Source organism: Enhydra lutris, unplaced genomic scaffold, assembly GCF_002288905.1.
Source record: "Enhydra lutris kenyoni isolate GAN:26980312 unplaced genomic scaffold, ASM228890v2 scaffoldscaffold6, whole genome shotgun sequence".
NCBI classification, from domain to species: domain Eukaryota; kingdom Metazoa; phylum Chordata; class Mammalia; order Carnivora; family Mustelidae; genus Enhydra; species Enhydra lutris.
In genome coordinates this window covers 29,353,808-29,371,119 of record NW_019154090.1, presented here as the reverse complement: position 1 = coordinate 29,371,119, position 17,312 = coordinate 29,353,808, and the positions used below count along the sequence as shown (strand labels likewise).

Genomic DNA, 17,312 nt, shown 5'->3' with positions numbered 1-17,312 from the left:
CTTGTTTCTAGTCTAGCAGGAAACCTTCACTCTTTTCTTGGCCCCTCCCAATTTCCCTAAGGATTCAGGCTCTAAACAAAGAAGCCAGAGAGGCCAGTGGTCTCCCATATCTTCGGAGAGGGCAGGAAGAATTTATCAGTACTGCAAAAATGTTATACCAGCACCTTACTTTAAAGAAAGCATAATGAGTAAGATACTTTCAACAATACATGTGATATAAAATTCAAATCTGTAGAGCTATTTTAAAGCAAAGGAAATTAATAAAATATAATAGACTGGAAGAAAATGTGTGCATCATATGTGGCAAAGGGTTAATATAATATTTAAGAAGCTTATTCTGATATTGAAGAAAAGTAACCCAGTCCATATAGATGTGGACAGTTCACCTTTTTTTTTTTTTTTTGAAGATTTTATTTATTTATTTTAGAGTATGTGACAGTGAGGGGGACAGAGAGAGGGAGAGGGAATCTAAGGCAGACTCCATGCTGAGCACAGAGCCTGGGCAGGGCTTGATTCCATGACCCTGAGATCATGACCTGAGCTGAAACCATGAGTTGGACACTTAACTGACAGAGGCACCCAGGCACCCCGGCACAGTTCACTTAAAAGCAAGTATAAATGGCAGCCATGGTAACAGAATTCCACTTTAGTAATATTCAGAAATGTAAAATGATGCCTCACTGTTGTTTGGCTTGACATCTATTACACTTAACCAAAAATATCTGTAAGAATCATTGTTGGGGGAATTGTTGTGAAACTGAAACACTCTTCTGCTGCTGGGAGTGGTGTAAACTATTACCCCTGAGATGGTTATACCCTTTACTGGATTGATTCTGTCATGGGGTTTGATCTCAAGGAAATAATTCAAAAGAAGGAATGACAATTCCATAATTTTGGCAGCTGGGTGATGGGGGTTCATTGCACTATCTTCACATGTGTTTGAAATTTTCCACAATAAAAACTTTAATTTTTTAGATACTCTGAATATGGCATGTGTTTTTTAAAAAAAAATTTTTTTTAAGCAATCTCTACACCCAACGTGGGGCTTGAGCTCACAACCCCAAGATCAAGAGTCACATGCTCCACCAATTGAGCCAGCCCCGTGCCCCTGAACATGGGATCTTCTTCTTTTTTTTTTTTAAATTTTTTCCCCACCTAAGTCACAGACCACTTTCTTTCTTTCTTTCTTAAGATCTTATTTATTTATTTGACAGACAGCGATCACAAGTAGGCAGAGAGGGAGGCAGAGAGAGAGGAGGAAGCAGGCTCCCTGCTGAGCAGAGAGCCCAATGCAGGGCTTGATCCCAGGACCCTGGGATCATGACCTGAGCCAAAGGCAGAGGCTTAACCCACTGAGCCCCCCAAGCACCCCAACATGGGATCTTCTTAATGAGCCTGTGCTTGGCACTATATCTGAGTTCAAAACTGAAAAAATAAAGCAGAGATGCTCCAGCTCTTTAGTTCCTTTTGGAAAGCATGCACATCCAAATGTACGGTCTGTTAAGCTACCCTCAAAAGTGGGGTATAGTTGAGGCCCTGAGGAAGAGCTCCAGGGGTGTCAGGAGGATCCCCCAATCTCAGGTGGCACACTGGTAGGCTTCAAACATAGATGGGGTCTTTGGTTTCACGGAACTGCTAGTCTACAGACCTCCCTGCTCTAATGGGGCAGCCATGCTTCCCAGTCTCAAGGTGAAAGAGACATACACATATTTAAAATAAATGTTGTGTACGCAAAATGTCACATAAGTAAGAACTCAAATATTATAGGATGAATGATATGTAATTCATCCCTGAGTGGTATATAATAATATTCAAAGCCCCAATTACTTGTACTTACAACTTTTTAAACTTTTTAAGGTATGAAGGTAAATTTGATTCTGGATCAGTCTTTCCACTAATGGTTCAGATCTGCGTATGGTTTGGTCGTCCCTTGGAGAAGACTCGCTTTGTGGCCAAATGTAAAGGTAAACCTTGGTTGGGACCCTGATAAAAGAGTATGTCAGAGTTGTCCCTGCTTCCCGGCACCATTTTAGTTCATGTGTGCTGTTTTTCCTCCTTGCTCTTGGAATCTGAAAACAGGCAGAGGGATTTGAGGGTCCAGGAGTGCCCTACCCCTGGAAACAGTGGCAGAGCCACTGGGAGGGTCTGGTGGAGGATCAACCTATAAGCCCTGGTCCATGGAGTAGGGATCCTTCCCATTCCCTAACCCTCCTAGCTGTGTGCCCCAAACTTGGCCTCTGCCCCCAGGTTGGTGACAGCCTTGTCCTCTTCTTCCACCAGCAATTCAATCTTCCATCAAGCCAAGTCCCTTCTCTGGAAACATCTACCACATCCTGGGCAAAGTGAAGTTTTCAGGTAACTGGGGAGTTGGATTTAAGAGTCCTGCACTATGGAATGCTCACATTCTCATGATGTGGATTCATAGCTTCTACTGGTGCTCTGCAGACCACGGATACCTCTCAGCCTCTCTCAAAAGCTCTCCCATCTGGGCTTAACACCAGTGGCTCTTCTAGTCCCCCCACCTTTCTGCAGGTCCTGCTCCACAGTGCAGGATGTGTCCTATCTTACCCCTGGATGGCCTGCCCAGGGCCTCTCTGCACAGCTCCTTGACTTCTTATTCCAGAGACTCTCAATCTACCCCTTTCAAGCCATCCATGGCCTCCTAGACCTGTCACCAGGAGCTCCCCCAGTGATGAGCTCTCCAGCTCCAGATCCATTTCTGCCAAAGTCTTCAAGCCTTCTACTTGCCTTCTCCCTATTTATTAGCTTTAGACCTCTGGAACCCTCGTGACTTGAAGTCTGTTCATCCTGGGCTGGAGGTCAAGGAAGGCCTCAAAACAAGGAATTAGTCAACTCAACATTGAGGAAGGGGAGAATATTCAAGGGAAAAGGCACTGCACATGCTTTGGAACCAAGGCAAACAAGGCATATTGGAGGAAGCAGAAAGGGTTCGCTGTGGCTGAGGCCTTAGTGGGAATATGTCTGTTACGGCATTTTTAGCTTTTGTAACAGAAAACACCAACTCAACTAGCTGGTGTTAGCTACATCATAAGAAGTCAGGAGGTCAGGCAGCATAGCAGCGCCACTGAGGACAGAGGTAATGTGTGTTCTTCCATTCTTGGTATGTCAGCTTGTCTTCGGGTTCCCAGCCCTCATTGCCAGGTAGTGCTACAGATCTGGGTGTCACCTCCAAACACAACATCCAGCTGATAGAGAGGCTTTTCTTGTGGGTGGCTTTTTCAATACAGACGCCTTTTACTGAGGCACCCCCTGCCTCTTCCTCAGCAGACTTCTCTCATTGCCCAGGATTGAGCTGCCATGCTTTCTGGGGAACTGGTACTAGAGAAAGAGCAGGTGGTGGACAGGCAACCATCAGTGTCTGCCATAGGGAGCCACTGAGAGTTGTAAGCATGGGACCATGTCATCTGTGTAAAGATCTCTCAAGGTCCTTAACCCATGTCTTTGGCTTTATTTATGTTACTGAATCTGAAACTTCGGCCCCTTACTCAAGCCTTCTTCCCTCAGGCTCCAACAGACATCCTCCTCCTTGCTTCAAAGGTCATAATGCCACCCCCTTCCCTCTCACTTTTTGTTTTTTTTTAGACCTTCTCAGTTAACCTTACTCAGTTAACCTCTCTTTGTTTTGGATCCCTTTCCCATCCTGCTTTTTAGGGGTACCTAAAAAAAAAAAAAAACCAGTCCTAGCTTTCCTGTTCCTATTATGTGACCCTCCTGTACCACTTGTATGTTGACACTCCCTTTTCCCTTGGCCTCTCAGGCTTCTGCTGAGACCGAAGGGGCTCTCCTCTTATAGTCCCCTTCTGGGTTAGTGATGTCCACCTGATTACCAAATCAGCCAAGCCAGAAACTTACATTGCTCCTCCCTCTCTTAGTTCATCCTTTTTAACTTGCCATGAATTATGGCAGTTCTCCCTCCTACACATGTCATAGGAATCTGTCCCCAACTATCTGCACGTTACAGGCTTAGTGTAGCGGGGGCTCAGGGACTACGTGTGTTCTCCCTACAGACTCTGAGAAGGCCATGGAGGTCTGCCACAACACTCTGGCCAATTCTTTGAGCATTGTCCCGGTTTTGGAAGGACCCTCGCCACCACCTGATTCCCGAAGCACACCTCAAGACAGCAACGGGCAGCAGGAGTGTTACCTCGTGTTCATCGGCTGCTCCCTGAAGGAAGAAAGTGTCAAGGACTGGCTGCGGCAGTCAGCTAAGCAGGTGGTTTCCAAAGCCCAGACACCTCTGGCACAGATGTGACCAGCACAGCTCAGAGCTGCTCCTGGCCTGTGGGTAGAGACCCCTCCAGGACCCCCCTCCTGGTCTACGCTTCACAGGCTCAGCTGGCACTTTCAGGGATGCTCTGCAAGTGGGAGGAACCTCCTCAAGGGAGGAACCTTGAGGGTAACCTCGAGGCAGATCTGGGCTTACAGCCATTTCTAATTCTTCGCCAAGGCAAATTGCAGTTACTAGGTGGCTTAACTGGGACCTGGTTGAAACCTGGTGGATCCACGTGGATCCTGGGTCAGCCTGGCAGTCTAAACTCAAAATGTCTTTTCTTAGCTGAACCTAATTCAGGGGCTGTCCTATGTTCTGAACCCAGGATCCTTCTGTACTTGGGTTCTCTCTCTAGAAAAGAGAAATAACAAAGATACGCTTACAGCTATTTTAAACCAAGACTTTAAGCACTGATACCAGTGAGCCCGGGCGCTGGAAACAGGCGCAAGGGAAGACGATGCTGGCCAATAGAGGCATATAAGCATCTTTAGCCCAATACTGCAAAGAAAAGTAAAACCCAGACTGGAGTAAAATCCTCTCATATGACGCAAGCTGTGGGTGCTAGGCCTCTTAGCACAGCCTCACGGGTTTAGCTTGACTTAGAACTCTGGAAATAGAGTTGGCTGGACCCTGGGTCCTTTGTTGGAACCTGTCTTTTATACTGAGGGCTGGCTGTGTGTAGGCTGTATCTTTCCCAGATAAACTGGATAAACCCCTAAATGGTTGACTAGGGGACCTCATGTTGTCCCTTTGTCTGCATATGTGGCCCTGGTGGGGCTTAGAGTCGAGGCTCTGCAGATACAGGAACATGCTGTTGCAGAAGTGCTGGTGTTCCCTCTGCTGCTTGTTTCCCCTGGCACATAGGGTAAAGTGGTGGTCAGTGGTCTCCCTGAGGGGCAGACAGGATGTGTGTTCAGACCACAGCGCTGCCTGTGCTTGCTTTCCCTGCTGCTGGGATCTTGGTCATGTCACCCCCAGAACCCTGAGCCCTCCCCGCCCAGGTACTCCCTCAGCTCTGTCGGGACCTGACCCCTCCCTTCCTCTATCTCTGCACAGAAGCCTCAGAGGAAAGCCCTGAAGACCAGGGGAATGCTGACCCAGCAGGAGATCAGGAACATCCACGTGAGTCCCCTAAGAGCCCCAAGGCTATCCTGGGCTGGCATAGCTCCATCCTTTAGGAGTCCCCGAGTGAGGGGGCTATTTGTAGGCCAGGCTGGAGATCTTCCTTCTCTTAAGCCACAAAGGGAAGCTGGTAGGGAGGAACCTCAGACCATCCAGCCTTGTAGCCTAAGAGAGGAGGAGGGTAGAATGACCTCTGGTATGACCTGGGCATGAGATAGAGGAGAAGCAGTGCCTGTGGGAGGAAGGGGTGACATGGAGCCCTGTTTTGACACACTGTTGAAGCAGCCACAGAAGTCCTTTCTCCTCCCACCCTTCCATGCTAGATAAACCACAGATAAAGCAACAGAGCCCAGGAAAAACTGTCTAGATCCAGAAACTGCTGATAAGCAGGTGGTAGACTCCTAGGACCAGCATGAGAGGCTCTCTGCTGAGCCTCTCAGCCTTCAGGCTGACTCCTAGCCTCTTCCCCAGTCCCAGCCCCCACTGGCACCTTTTCCTGAGGGCCTTGGGGGCAAAGGCTACAAGGGACACAGAGTCCAGACCCCAGCACAGACTGTGCCACTTCTCCCAGTAATGAGCAGGTAGGAGAGGCTCTGGGACCCAGGAGCCCCTGCTTTGGACTTGAGGAGGTCCCTTCATATCCAGCTCCTGTCCTGGGCAACCCTCGGTGCTCCTGGGGAGGAGACTGTGGGTACCTCAGAAGGCAGACATGGTAGTATGTGTTCCCTCAGAAGCAGACCTTGAACATGGATTTGAGTGCAGATCACTTATTTTGGAAGTGATTCTAGGAGACACTAACAGAGAATTGAGAGAGTAAGGGAGAGAAAGAAGGGAGACAGCTAACAAAGGGTGTGTTATCAAACCAGTACCACTGAAGACGAGTGGAGCTTAATCCCAGAGAAGCTCCCAGAGTTCCTCCCTGAGATGAGAGCTTGAGAACCTCCATCAGTCACTACTTGAGAACTGCTGCGGGGAGAATATTCCCTCACGTATCTAGCCTTCCATGGGGCAGAGTGTGCTGTCTTGCTAAGGCATAGGCTTGTTTATTTGTTTTTCATGAATGAGTAAATGATAGGAAGTGGTTAGATAATTTTAACAGGACTTTTTTCTTGCAGGTGAAGCGCCATCTGGACCCCCTGCCCGCAGGCTACTTTTACAATGGCACCCAGTTTGTCAACTTCTTTGGTGACAAGACTGATTTTCATCCACGTATCCTTAGAATTTGTGGTGGCCAGGTTGGGTGTGTGTGGAAGCCTGAACGTAAAGAGGGTGCCTGCTAGAGCCACTGCAGCCCACGCCCTAGAGCAGACTGGGTTCTAGGAGCGCGCAGCAAGCCACAGAGGCAGACTTTTCATTTGGGCCGTCGAACATCATTAAGGTTAATTTCGCCTTCATTCAGTGATCACTGAAGCACCTGTGGGTTGTAGTTTCTTTTTCTTTACTTTTTTTTTTTTAAGATTTTATTTATTTGAGAGAGAGAAAGAATGAGAGAGAGCACGAGAGCGGGGTGAGGGACAAAGGGAGAAGCAGACTCCCTGCTGAGCAGGGAGCACCATGTAGGGATCTGTCCCAGGACCCTCAGACCATGACCCAAGCCGAAGGCAGCTGCTTAATCGACTGGGCCACCCAGGCGCCCCTGTGGGTTGTAGTTTCAGTGTAGCTGCAGTAACATCCTACGTTCTCTGGTCATCGGGATCATAATCTACAAGTTGGAGACTATACGTGATCGCAGTAGTTAATCTGGGGGAAGGTGGACAGAAGTCTATGCTCTTGAAAACTGGAGGGCTCAGCTCTAGGACCTCATGAAGGAACCTGTGCCAACCCTGGCCTCTTCTCTGTAGTTGGGGTGCGGCCAGTATGTAAGAAAGAGCCCGGCAGGTTGGCTTCGTGTGGGCTGGGCATTCAGTCCTTCGGTGTCCCCCACCTCAGCTGCCCACAGATCCCTCTGGGCCTGGGCAGGCTCCCTTGTACCCCCAGCTCAGGGCTCTCTTCCTTAACGATATGCCAGTCATGGACCAGTTCATGAATGACTACGTGGAAGAAGCCAACCGGGAAATTGAGAAGTATAACCAAGAGCTGGACCAGCAGGAGTATCATGATCTCTTTGAACAGAAGCCCTAGGGGAAGGCTGGGCCATATGTCCTAGAAAACGTCCACCCTGGAGGGGGACGTTTAGAAATGGAATAACGGAACCTCAGCTCTCCCAGGCCCCTCCCTAAAGGGGCTGTCTTTGTTATTCTTGGCCTTTGTGTACTGGCTTGAGTGCATGTTGTCTTTATTCTCTATACAGCGCTGAAGAGCATCACCTGCACCACTGATGGGGGTGGGGGTGGGGGGTCCTCATGAACAATGAGCAGATAGGGACTGCCCTGTTTGTGTGGCTGGCAGCCGGAGCCTCCGGTCTCCGGTCTCTGGTCTCTGGTCTCTGGCCCGGAGCCTCTGGGTCTCTGGTAACAGTATCTCCTTCGGGCTGCTGAGGCACTGTGATGGTGGGAAGAAGCGTTTGTTACACGGGGGAGCTGTTGGGATGCATAAGGAACCCTGGCTGCCTCAACAGTGGCCATGCCCCGGGGGACCAAGCCACCACAGGCACTGGCCTCAGACACTGCCCTAGGAGAGCCCTGTCCCCAGTGGAGAGTGCCTGTCTTCCCACTTAGTCCCCTTGCATTGAAGGAGCAGGCCCTGCTGGCTTTGGGCCCAATCCTGGGGGGGCGCAACCCAAGCCCTGCGCCAGCCCCACCCACAGGGCTAGCAGCTTGGGCTAAGATGAGGGGATGTCCCTTATAGGCTAAACTGAAGGGAAAGGCATGTTGCTTTCCAGAAGCATGTGGCTTTTGAATTGATACAAGCGGTCTCCCTGGAGGTTGATTTTGAGCTCCCCTTGTGGCCTCACTGTGGTTTGCCTTATTCTGGGGCAAGCGCAAACCTGCTTCAGCCTCCCTGTGATGCCTTCCCTTGCTTTTGAGGGGAACACCTGCAACCGCTTAGTCTTGGGCCCAGGGCTCTCATCACTTGTGGGGCATCCCAGAATGGGGCTCATTCTCCAGCTCCCAGCCCTCCCTTGAGCCTTGCCAGGGAAGCCTTGGTTTGCAGCCACAAACTTCAGGAAACTTACGTCCCCGAGCATTGTTGCTGGCCCTGGACTTGTTTGGCTCCTGTTAACTGGGAATTTCAAAGAATTCCAATATCCAATTTAGAATTCCTTCCAGGGTCTTCGTTTTCAGCTGGACTGTAAACCAGAGGAGAATTACAAATGCATCCCATACCTGACTTCTAGAATTAGAATTATGGGGGAGGGGGAGGTCACAGGCGCTGATATTTGGATGATGTCTGTTAGGACTTCAGCGCCTCAGCTGCCTAGACTGTAAATGCTTTCTGAATTTCACTTTTTTTTTTTTTTTTTTTGCATGCCTTAGGAAGAAGCACATAGACAAAACCAGCAAAGTTTCCAGTAATGTAGAGGGGTTTTTGAGAACAGCCCCTGGCACAGAGGAGAGACTGAGAAAGGATGGAGCACATGTGGTCTGTGTGCCTGGTCACTCAGAGGCCTCCATGCAAGTAGCAAAGCAGGTGTTAAGGGCTTGTCAGTAAAATGTACTTGTATTAGAAAAAAATAATCTGCATTTGAAGCCAAATGAACAAAACTCTAAATACCACTAAATAAGAAATCTTGCATGAAGAAAGCCTTCTGAAAAGGCCCATGTGCTCCAGTCCCAGCTCCCAAAGCTGGTGGTGACAAGGGCCCAGGTGTGGAGCCCACGTTTGGGAGCACCTCACTTCTGTTTGGCCAGAGGCTGGGGTCCACAATGGGCCTGCCTCTGCTTCAGAATCAATAACATAGATCTTAAGTGCAATTGATGAAATAAGCAATGAGTTACTGTAGCTTCTTTTAGCTCTACTGAGCTCTTTTTAAAAACTCAAACTTGAGCAGCCTTAGAAAAGGGAGAAGTGGGGTGGGTGGGTGGGTGGGGGGAACCATAGGTCATTTACTCCAGGTGGGTTGCTGTGAACTTTTAAATGAAAGCTCTAGATTGAGAAGCTTGAGCCATTTCCTGGCTGCTGCACAAAAGAGTTTTTAAAGAGGGTTCAGAGCCCGTGTATAAAAGCGGGTCTTCCCACTGCGTGGGGCTGTACTACGTGGTGGTCTTGGTTTCTGACCGTGGTCCACAGAAATGCTCTCTCACCAACTTGCCCCACTGTCCCAATTCCTCTACTGTTAGAGGGAAACTGTGATTACCTCAACTTGAATATGATACTGTGATTGAAAAAAGTCAAAACGTTAAGAAGTTCCAAAGCCAAAAAGGCAGAACTGGCTGAGGCCTCCGTTGACGCTCCTCAGCCTGCTCGGGGGTGTGAATGGGGCACATTGGCGAAAGGGCATTCCTTGGGGCGCATTTGCTGTGCCCCCGGTAAAGAGGCACACTAGCTGTATGAGCTCTTTGAGGACTGAGGCAGGGAGGACGCTCCTCCCCTCCACACTGCCCCTTCTGGAACCTGCCAGGCGCCTCTGGGTTCTGACTGTGAAGTTTAATATCCACTGGATTCCTCTGGGAGCTCCAGGTGGAGAGACAGGGTCTTAGGCTGTCTCCAGAGGAAGGGCCATGACACTGTGTTGCAGATTTTGACCTTCAGAGTGGATACCAGGGACCCAGCAGAGACATCAGGTGTAGTAGGTTCCTTAGGGACAGGCAGAAGTCCTCCAGGGGCTTACGTGCTTTTTGCCAACTTTCCTGTTAGCAGCTTCAGTTTTATATCACCCAGAGTGAGTGTGATAATGTTGAAGTCGCTGAAGTTATGGGTTATTTTACGTTTTGATGTGGGATTTTCTTTCTTTCTTTCTTTCTTTTTTAATTGGGAGGAGGAGGCAGAAATTGGAGAAAAGGGATCACCCTAGGAGGGGGCTGCTGGCACGGAGTCCAGTTAGCCCCATCCGAGCCCCGGGGGCTCTCTGACCTGAGGCCAGGACACTGGGCCCTGTGGGTCGCAAGAAAAAGTTCCCTCCTAAATTCTATTAGGATTTTGGAGAATTTTTGCACAGTAATAAGCTCTGGGTTGCTCTTTGGGCTTCTCAAAAGGGAAAAGTTAACTCAAAGATTGTAAACTATTAAGTATTGCAGCGTGTTGCTGACCTAGTTGGATAGTTGTACCTCAAAAAGTAGGTGAGAAAAGGCTTCCTTGTCCCAGGTTGTCAAATACTAATGACAGAAGAGCTCACTTACGTGCCAAAATTCACTTTTATACTAGTTTTTCAGTGCTTTAATATTTGTAACTTAAATTTTAAAACTCATATTTACAAACACTACTGTAACTTCAGTGAAACTGAATTGTGTGATTGAAGCTTTTTGCTTATTATAGTATTTATTACACTACTTAATTCAGTAAATATATAAAAGTAGCCTTCAATTTATTTTTATATTATTTTACATGTTTTTACCTGCAGTCGTGTATGTGAATTTACCTTGGTAACTGAGATGTTATGCTAAGGACCAATAAACTCTCACTGAACAAGCAAGACCTGGGGCATTTATCTGTTCCTGTGGACTCAGCTGTGTTGGGGAGGGCAGAATATGTATGTGGCTTGGGAAGGCCCGCCCCCAGGGACTTGGGCCCTTCCTTCGGCCTTGGCCTCCTGTTGGTAGTGCTGTGCTGGGCAGCTGGGAAGAGGCCCTTGGGGCGTGCACATTCCCCTCCCCAGACCCCAGAGGGCCCACAGAATGTAAGGTTCATGAGACCACCCTCCGTGCGGATAGGTGCTCTCGGGACTCCCAGAACCCGAAGAGGGGTTCGAGGAAGCCCGCTGTGGCCACTGGGGTCCCCCTGGGACCCCAGAGAAAAGCCAGCCTGCCCCCCATGGGGCCCTGGGAGAAGCTGCATCCATTGTTGCCCTTGTGCTCATCCTGGATGGGGGGGCACTGGTCCATTCGCAGCCCCTCACCCTGACTCCACGGTGGTTGACAAGCTGGTTGGGCCAGCCAAAGCTCCATGACAGGGCCCACTTTACAAATGGGAACAACTGAAAATGAAGGGCCCGGGGGGTCAGAGCCACTACCCTGGCTCAACGTCCCTCCAAGACGCCCCTCTGGTGCTACCTTGCCCAGGGAGCCTAGGAGCCACTCACTCCCAGGGAGAGGTTGTACAAAGGCCCGCAGCTATAGCAGAATGGTCACCAGCGCCCCTTTCCCCGTATCGCCAGGAGCCTGGCTGGGGCCCACTGGCAATGCGGGGCAAGAGCTGATTGCCAAGGTGCCGTGCTTCCACGGAGACAGTGCTTTCTGTCCCGCTCTCAAGGCACGGGCCTCTGGACAAGGGAAGTGCCCGCTGGGAAGATGGAGAGCTGGCCCAGCCAGCTGTGGCCCAGCCTCCACAGGCAGCCTCCCTCAGATGGTGGGGAAGGTGGTCTTCGGTTTGGAGGTTCTGTGTGCTCAATTAGTCATGAACAAACCAAGGCAGAACTGCATCTGAGGGGCCCAGAGAATTGGGGGAGGAGGTGGCAGAAGCATCCCCTTCCTCACAACCCTTTTCTCCAGAGTCTCCCGCCTCCTAGTCCTGCAGGGCCAGATTTGAACCTTGAGGGAGCTCCTGTGCCTTGAATTCCTGGGAAACCACCAGGATGTGGGGATTAACCTCACAGTTGTCGGGGAGATGGGAGAGACAGTATATGTGGAAGGGCTCCTGGAGGGGATGATCTTTGACAGCCAGGAGGACTTCGAGGCCAGGAAGCCTGGGGCTGGGCAGGGGGCCTGTTCCCACCTGGAACCCACAGTAGGGCCACTGGACTACTGAAAGCTGAGGGCATGCTTGACAGAGCTGGAGCCTCAGAATGGAGGGATCCTGGCTATCGATCGGTGGGAAGTGACTCGGAGCGGAGGGGGTCAGGTAGAGCTGCTGAGTATCACAGCATTCTCAGGAGCATGGAGAAATAGTCATGTGTTCATTTCTGTCATACAATCTAGGAAACAGTTGTCAAGCCCAAAGGAAACAGGAGAATCTGCCCCGCTGCCTGCGCATGACAGAAAGGGAATGGCTTGGTTGCTGTACAAAGAGTCTAAGGTGGTGCCAGCCTCACGCTGGACCTAGGCACTCAGATGTCATCCGAGCCCTCTCTCCATACTTGGGGACCTCCCTCTCCCCTGGCACTGAACTTCCTTTGTGCTACCAGCAGCCCTAACACCCCAAAGGGGAGACCCAGCCTCCTTCTCCAAAGGCAGCACCAAAGTCTGAGGGCACATTGCCATCCCTGACCCAGTCACAATGGTCAGGAATATTCTGACTGGCCTGGCCAAGGGTCACTGTGCATTTCCAAGGGCCTCCCCAAAATCAGGCCACTGGGGAATCTCAGTCCACCAAAAAGGGGCTTGCTCCCCTAGACCAGCATGGCAAACTGTTTCTGAGCTTTTCTGTTAAAATCAGATATATACTCGATTTTTTTAGTTTTGCTTTCTGCTAAGTCTCTTCTAGTACAAGTAATAACAAACACGACGTTGTTCTGTTGTGGTGGTAGTGATTTTTAACTAAGGGGGAAAATGTTTTAATTCGAAACATTCCATGCAGTAGGACCATTTCCCCCTGCAGACTGAGAAAAGACTACCATTATTTGGCTCTCTAGTGCCTCAGCATGCTCAGGGACACCATTGTTCCATGGCAGCCTGTTTTGAGGATTTTTTTTTTTCTCCCCTAAATAGGAAAGATCTTATAGACTGTAATGTGGGGGTGGACTGCTGCTCCACATTGCTGGGGATGAGAAGAGGACTAACTGGAGAGTGATTTTGAAGGAACAATTGACAAGTCAAAATGACTAATTAGACACGAGCGAGGGGGTGACCTCCAGGTAGAAGTGGAAAAAAACCAAAGTGGAAAAAAACCCAACATTGTGAAAGGATTCCAAAAACATTTTTGTTTCATTATCCAAAAATTTAGAGAAAAATAAATTTATCCACAAATTACTCCCGTTTTTCCCAGGTTTCTACATTACTCAAGTGACCAGCCAAAATAATTTGGTTTTTAAAATAAAATTGTATCAGGGTCAATACATTTTATGTCAAACTAATAAATGACTATAAATCTGTTCTTAAAAACTTCTAATCAAATGTGAATATATGTCCATTTTATTCTACAGTTACTACTACTGTGTTTACCGTACCAATAGAGAAGTTTAATTTTTTTTCCTCACATGGCTTCAAATTTTTCAAGAAACTTTACATATTTACTCAGAAGTTTCATGCCCGGATGAATGTACAAATAATAGCAAAATAAGGACAACAGGAAGAGGAAAGATGATTTGATAGCCAAAACTTCATGGAATTTTCTAACTCAAAAGACTCCATTTCAACCTCTAGACTGTGACTGTGAGATGATGGGGGCAGGGGGTGGCACAGAGAGATGCTCTTCTAAGAGGAGCAGGTCCTTGTTGGCCCTCCGTAGGGCTTCCTGCCCTCCTGCCTACCCTCCTAGGAGTCTGGATCTTTCAGTATGGATAGACAGCAACTGGGAGAAGGCTTAATGCTGTGTCAGTTGGGCACCATAAAGTCTTCTACCCACCCCAAAACCCATCTATGGGGCTTGGAGATGTCCCCAAGGAGAGGAGAGTCAGTGGAGGCCATGTTCCCTCCCCCAGCCCACCAGCAGCACTGATGCTTCTCTCCTCCCAGGATGCTGAGGGGCTGGGAAGGCTGGTCAAGGCAGCAGGAGCCCCAAGAGGCTTGTAAAACCCCAGCTGACTCAAGGGAAGCCTGAGGGCTACAAGGTGTGGGAAGCCATGCTTGCCAAGGGTCCAAGCAAGGGGAAGGCAGAGGGATGGGGCCGACCAGAAGTAGAAATAAAAGGATTTGGTGCCCCACCTGAGGAGTTGAGGTGAGAGGAAGGGAGCCGAGGGAATCAGGTCTCTGGCTGGATCCCCCATTAAGTGCAGCTGGAAGACCAGAGTGGCAGTGGAGGATCAAGGGCTTCGCTGGCTTGAAAGCCTCTGGGAACCATAGGTGGAGACATCAGTTGTGCATTCCACATATCACAGGTTTATCGAGCACCTGCTACACTGGGGGCTGTGCTGGGGAAAGACACACAGCCTTGCTCTCCAGGAGCTCCCAGTCTGGCCGGGGAGATGGGGCCCAGGTAGCAAACTGAGAATGAAGAAGGCTATGCTGCAGTGAGGGCCACCGGGGTCGGTGAGGGAAGGAAACAGCAACTACTGTTTATGGTGGTGGGAGCAGGGAAGGCCCCCCACTGAGAGCCGAAGGATGAAGTGAGCAGTGGTAAGGACTGCAGACCTTCCAGACACCCACAGCAGGGAGACTGCTTTGCTGTATCTGTTGATTTTTCCAAACACCACGAAAAGCCTTGTTGGTGGAGAATGAATAGGGGTGGGGGCAAGTCAGAAGGTAAGTCAGATGGTGGACCAGGCTGGAGGGGAAAGGGGGCAGAACTGTGCTCTGTTCTGAAGGTAAACCCAACAAAATTTGCTCATGGATCCGATGTGGATGCACTGGGGCTACTCCCAGGTCCAGAGCAGTGGTTGGGGGAGGGGGGAATGGCAGACTTGGAAGCTCTGTTTTGCCTGGATTTGCTGAAAATTGCCTATTAGCCTTCCAGGCTGGTGGGGAGGGGTTGTGACGTGTTGAAGTCAGGAGCTCAGTGACAGGAGTCATGAAATCTGACCATTGGCTGTGGCTGGTCCAGGGGAAGCTCTCCCATGCAGATAGCTCTGAGAGCTTGATCAGAGGAGGAGGAGGAGGAGGATGGTGCTGGGCCCTGCTGGGGGAGGAGGGAGAGCCTGGCAAGAGAGCTGAGGCAGTTTCCGTGCAGGAGCGGGGATAAAAGACATATGAGGGGGCTAAAGAGAAGTAAGCAGAGGGCGTGGAGACAGCAGAGCAGAGAGAACTCTGTAGAAATGTGCTCTGTAAAGCACAGCTGAGGAGCTGCATGGTTACTGGAGGAGGTAGGGAGTTCCAGGGAATGATCTTGTTTTTGTGTTTTTAGTTCAGTTTTTTGTTGTTGTTGTTGTTGTTTTGTTTTGTTTTTAAGATTTCAATTTTTAGTAATCTCTACACCCAATGTGGGGCTGGAACTTACAACCCCGAGATCATGAGTCCCATGCTCCACCTGCTAAACCAGCCAGGTGTCCCCTAGTCTGTGTTTTTGAGTGAGATACTATAGAGTTACTTCTCACTCCAGATTCTACAATCCCTAAACCTAAAAGGCTTACAGGGGAAACTGAGTTGAAACTCCTTTGGAAAGCCATTAACTGCCTTGTGGAACCCAGCGCTCATGTCCACAGCCCAGTAAAGAGAGCCCAGGGAAGGGAATGAGACAAAATGCATGCACATACGTCTGGATCCCTGCCTGCCCGTGTATGGACCCAATGGCGCACAGGCAGAGACACCTGGGGCCCCTCTATTTGCCCTGATCCACAGAAGGCAGGTGGTGGGTGGGAGAACCAAAGGAAACACCTTCTCATGTTGGGGGGTCGGGGGAGGACTGTGGGGTTCCTCAGCTCCCTCCAGGGCAACTAGGGGAGCAGAACCCGGCAGATATCTTCTGCGGCATCCCCTCTGGTAGTAAGGAGCCGCGTGCTCAGAGCCCTCCAGACTCCCGGGCCATTCATCTGCAGAAGGACGCCCCCTCGCTTCCCTCTCAATGCGCTATTTTGCGGGCAGGGGACACCGGTAGCTGGGCTCACTCGCTCTGTGCATAGCGCTTCCTCAACGCACCAGGAGCCCTTGGGGGCTGCAGGACAACCTCTACGCGGAGGTGGGCTCACCCTCTGCTTGCCAGCCCGCTGGCCCGCTTCCAAGCCTAGGGGGCAGTGGCCGAGGACTCCTTTCCAGCGGGAGGTTGTGGGGGGGGGGCGGGGAGTCGCTGCTAGTCCTCGGGCCATCAGACAGAGTGTGGAGGGATGGGGGTTAACACTGGTGGGGAGAGTTCCTGAGTCCACTGGGGCTCAAGGGCCGTGGAATCGTTTGCCGAGAAGACACCCAAGGTCAGGCCAGGGTATCATCGCACAGGCTGGATTTGCCTGACCCGTCGCAGCGGACGCCAGCAGCCTGCGCGCAGCACCACCTCCCTTACAAACGCGCGCGCTCTCTCTCTCTCCATACGCAGACGACCAGGCGCGGGCGAATGCATGTCCCCGAGTCGGGCGCCCCCACCCCCCGGCCGGTTGGGAAGAAAAACCGGACGGCGGGGCCACTTTGGGAAGGAAAGAAGCCGCGAGCCAGGACCTTGACCCAAGAGAATGCCGGGGGCGCGTGGAGGCCAGAAGAGAAACTTCGAGGCGCGCAGCAAGCAAACCCGACGCCGCCAAGCCAGGAGCGTCGCTGGCTAGGCGAACTAGGGCGTAGCCCAGGGAAGCATGCCGGCCCATCTAGTTAGTCGGGGCGCGCTTCCTGGAGGAGGAGAAGGAGGGTTTACCACTCGAGCTACTGGGATGAATGGAGGGGGCGGGGCAGCTGGCGGGCTGGGCCAGGCCGAGGTCCCCTGCCGAGCCGGGGGCGGGGGGCCGGCAGAGCGCTTAAAGCTGACGCCAGAGGAGTCCTCCCGCGACCCGCCGCAGAGACACAACTTCGTGGGTCCCTGGCCCCGTCGAGCTTCTTCGCAGAAACTTCCCGGCCCCGCCCAGCCCCAATCCGGCGACGCCTGGGCGGGCACGCGGGCTCCCGGTAGGATCCCGATCTACACGTTCTGGAGAAGTGCCTTGGGCTCCCGGGAGCAGCCTGCTTGGGACCGACAGGAGCGCGGGTGAGGGCGCCGGGCTGGCGCACGGGACCCCGCCCGGGGCGGCACTGGGGCGGGGCGTCGAGCGGCATTAGGACCCAGGCGCGGCGCGGGGGTGTGTCGCCGGCTCCGGCCGTTTGCCCGCCCGAATCGCCAAGTTCGGGGTCCCGGAGATCAGGGGTGAGGACCCCGA

The 17,312-nt window shown here is 51.1% G+C and overlaps 1 protein-coding gene across 3 annotated transcripts in view; it reads left to right on the top strand.

The window, feature by feature from the left end:
* Positions 1–8,825, top strand: part of LOC111141718 (chromosome unknown C20orf194 homolog) — a 133,706-nt gene extending 124,881 nt beyond the window's left edge. For all 3 annotated transcript variants that reach the window (XM_022494500.1, XM_022494501.1, XM_022494502.1), the window contains 6 exons: positions 1,858–1,964; positions 2,281–2,355; positions 4,029–4,234; positions 5,348–5,413; positions 6,529–6,622; positions 7,422–8,825. In XM_022494500.1, coding sequence (XP_022350208.1) covers positions 1,858–1,964; positions 2,281–2,355; positions 4,029–4,234; positions 5,348–5,413; positions 6,529–6,622; positions 7,422–7,534 — 661 coding nt within the window. In that variant the 3' untranslated portion in view covers positions 7,535–8,825. The remainder of the gene's footprint in view (positions 1–1,857; positions 1,965–2,280; positions 2,356–4,028; positions 4,235–5,347; positions 5,414–6,528; positions 6,623–7,421) is intronic.
* The last annotated feature ends 8,487 nt before the right edge of the window (positions 8,826–17,312 follow it).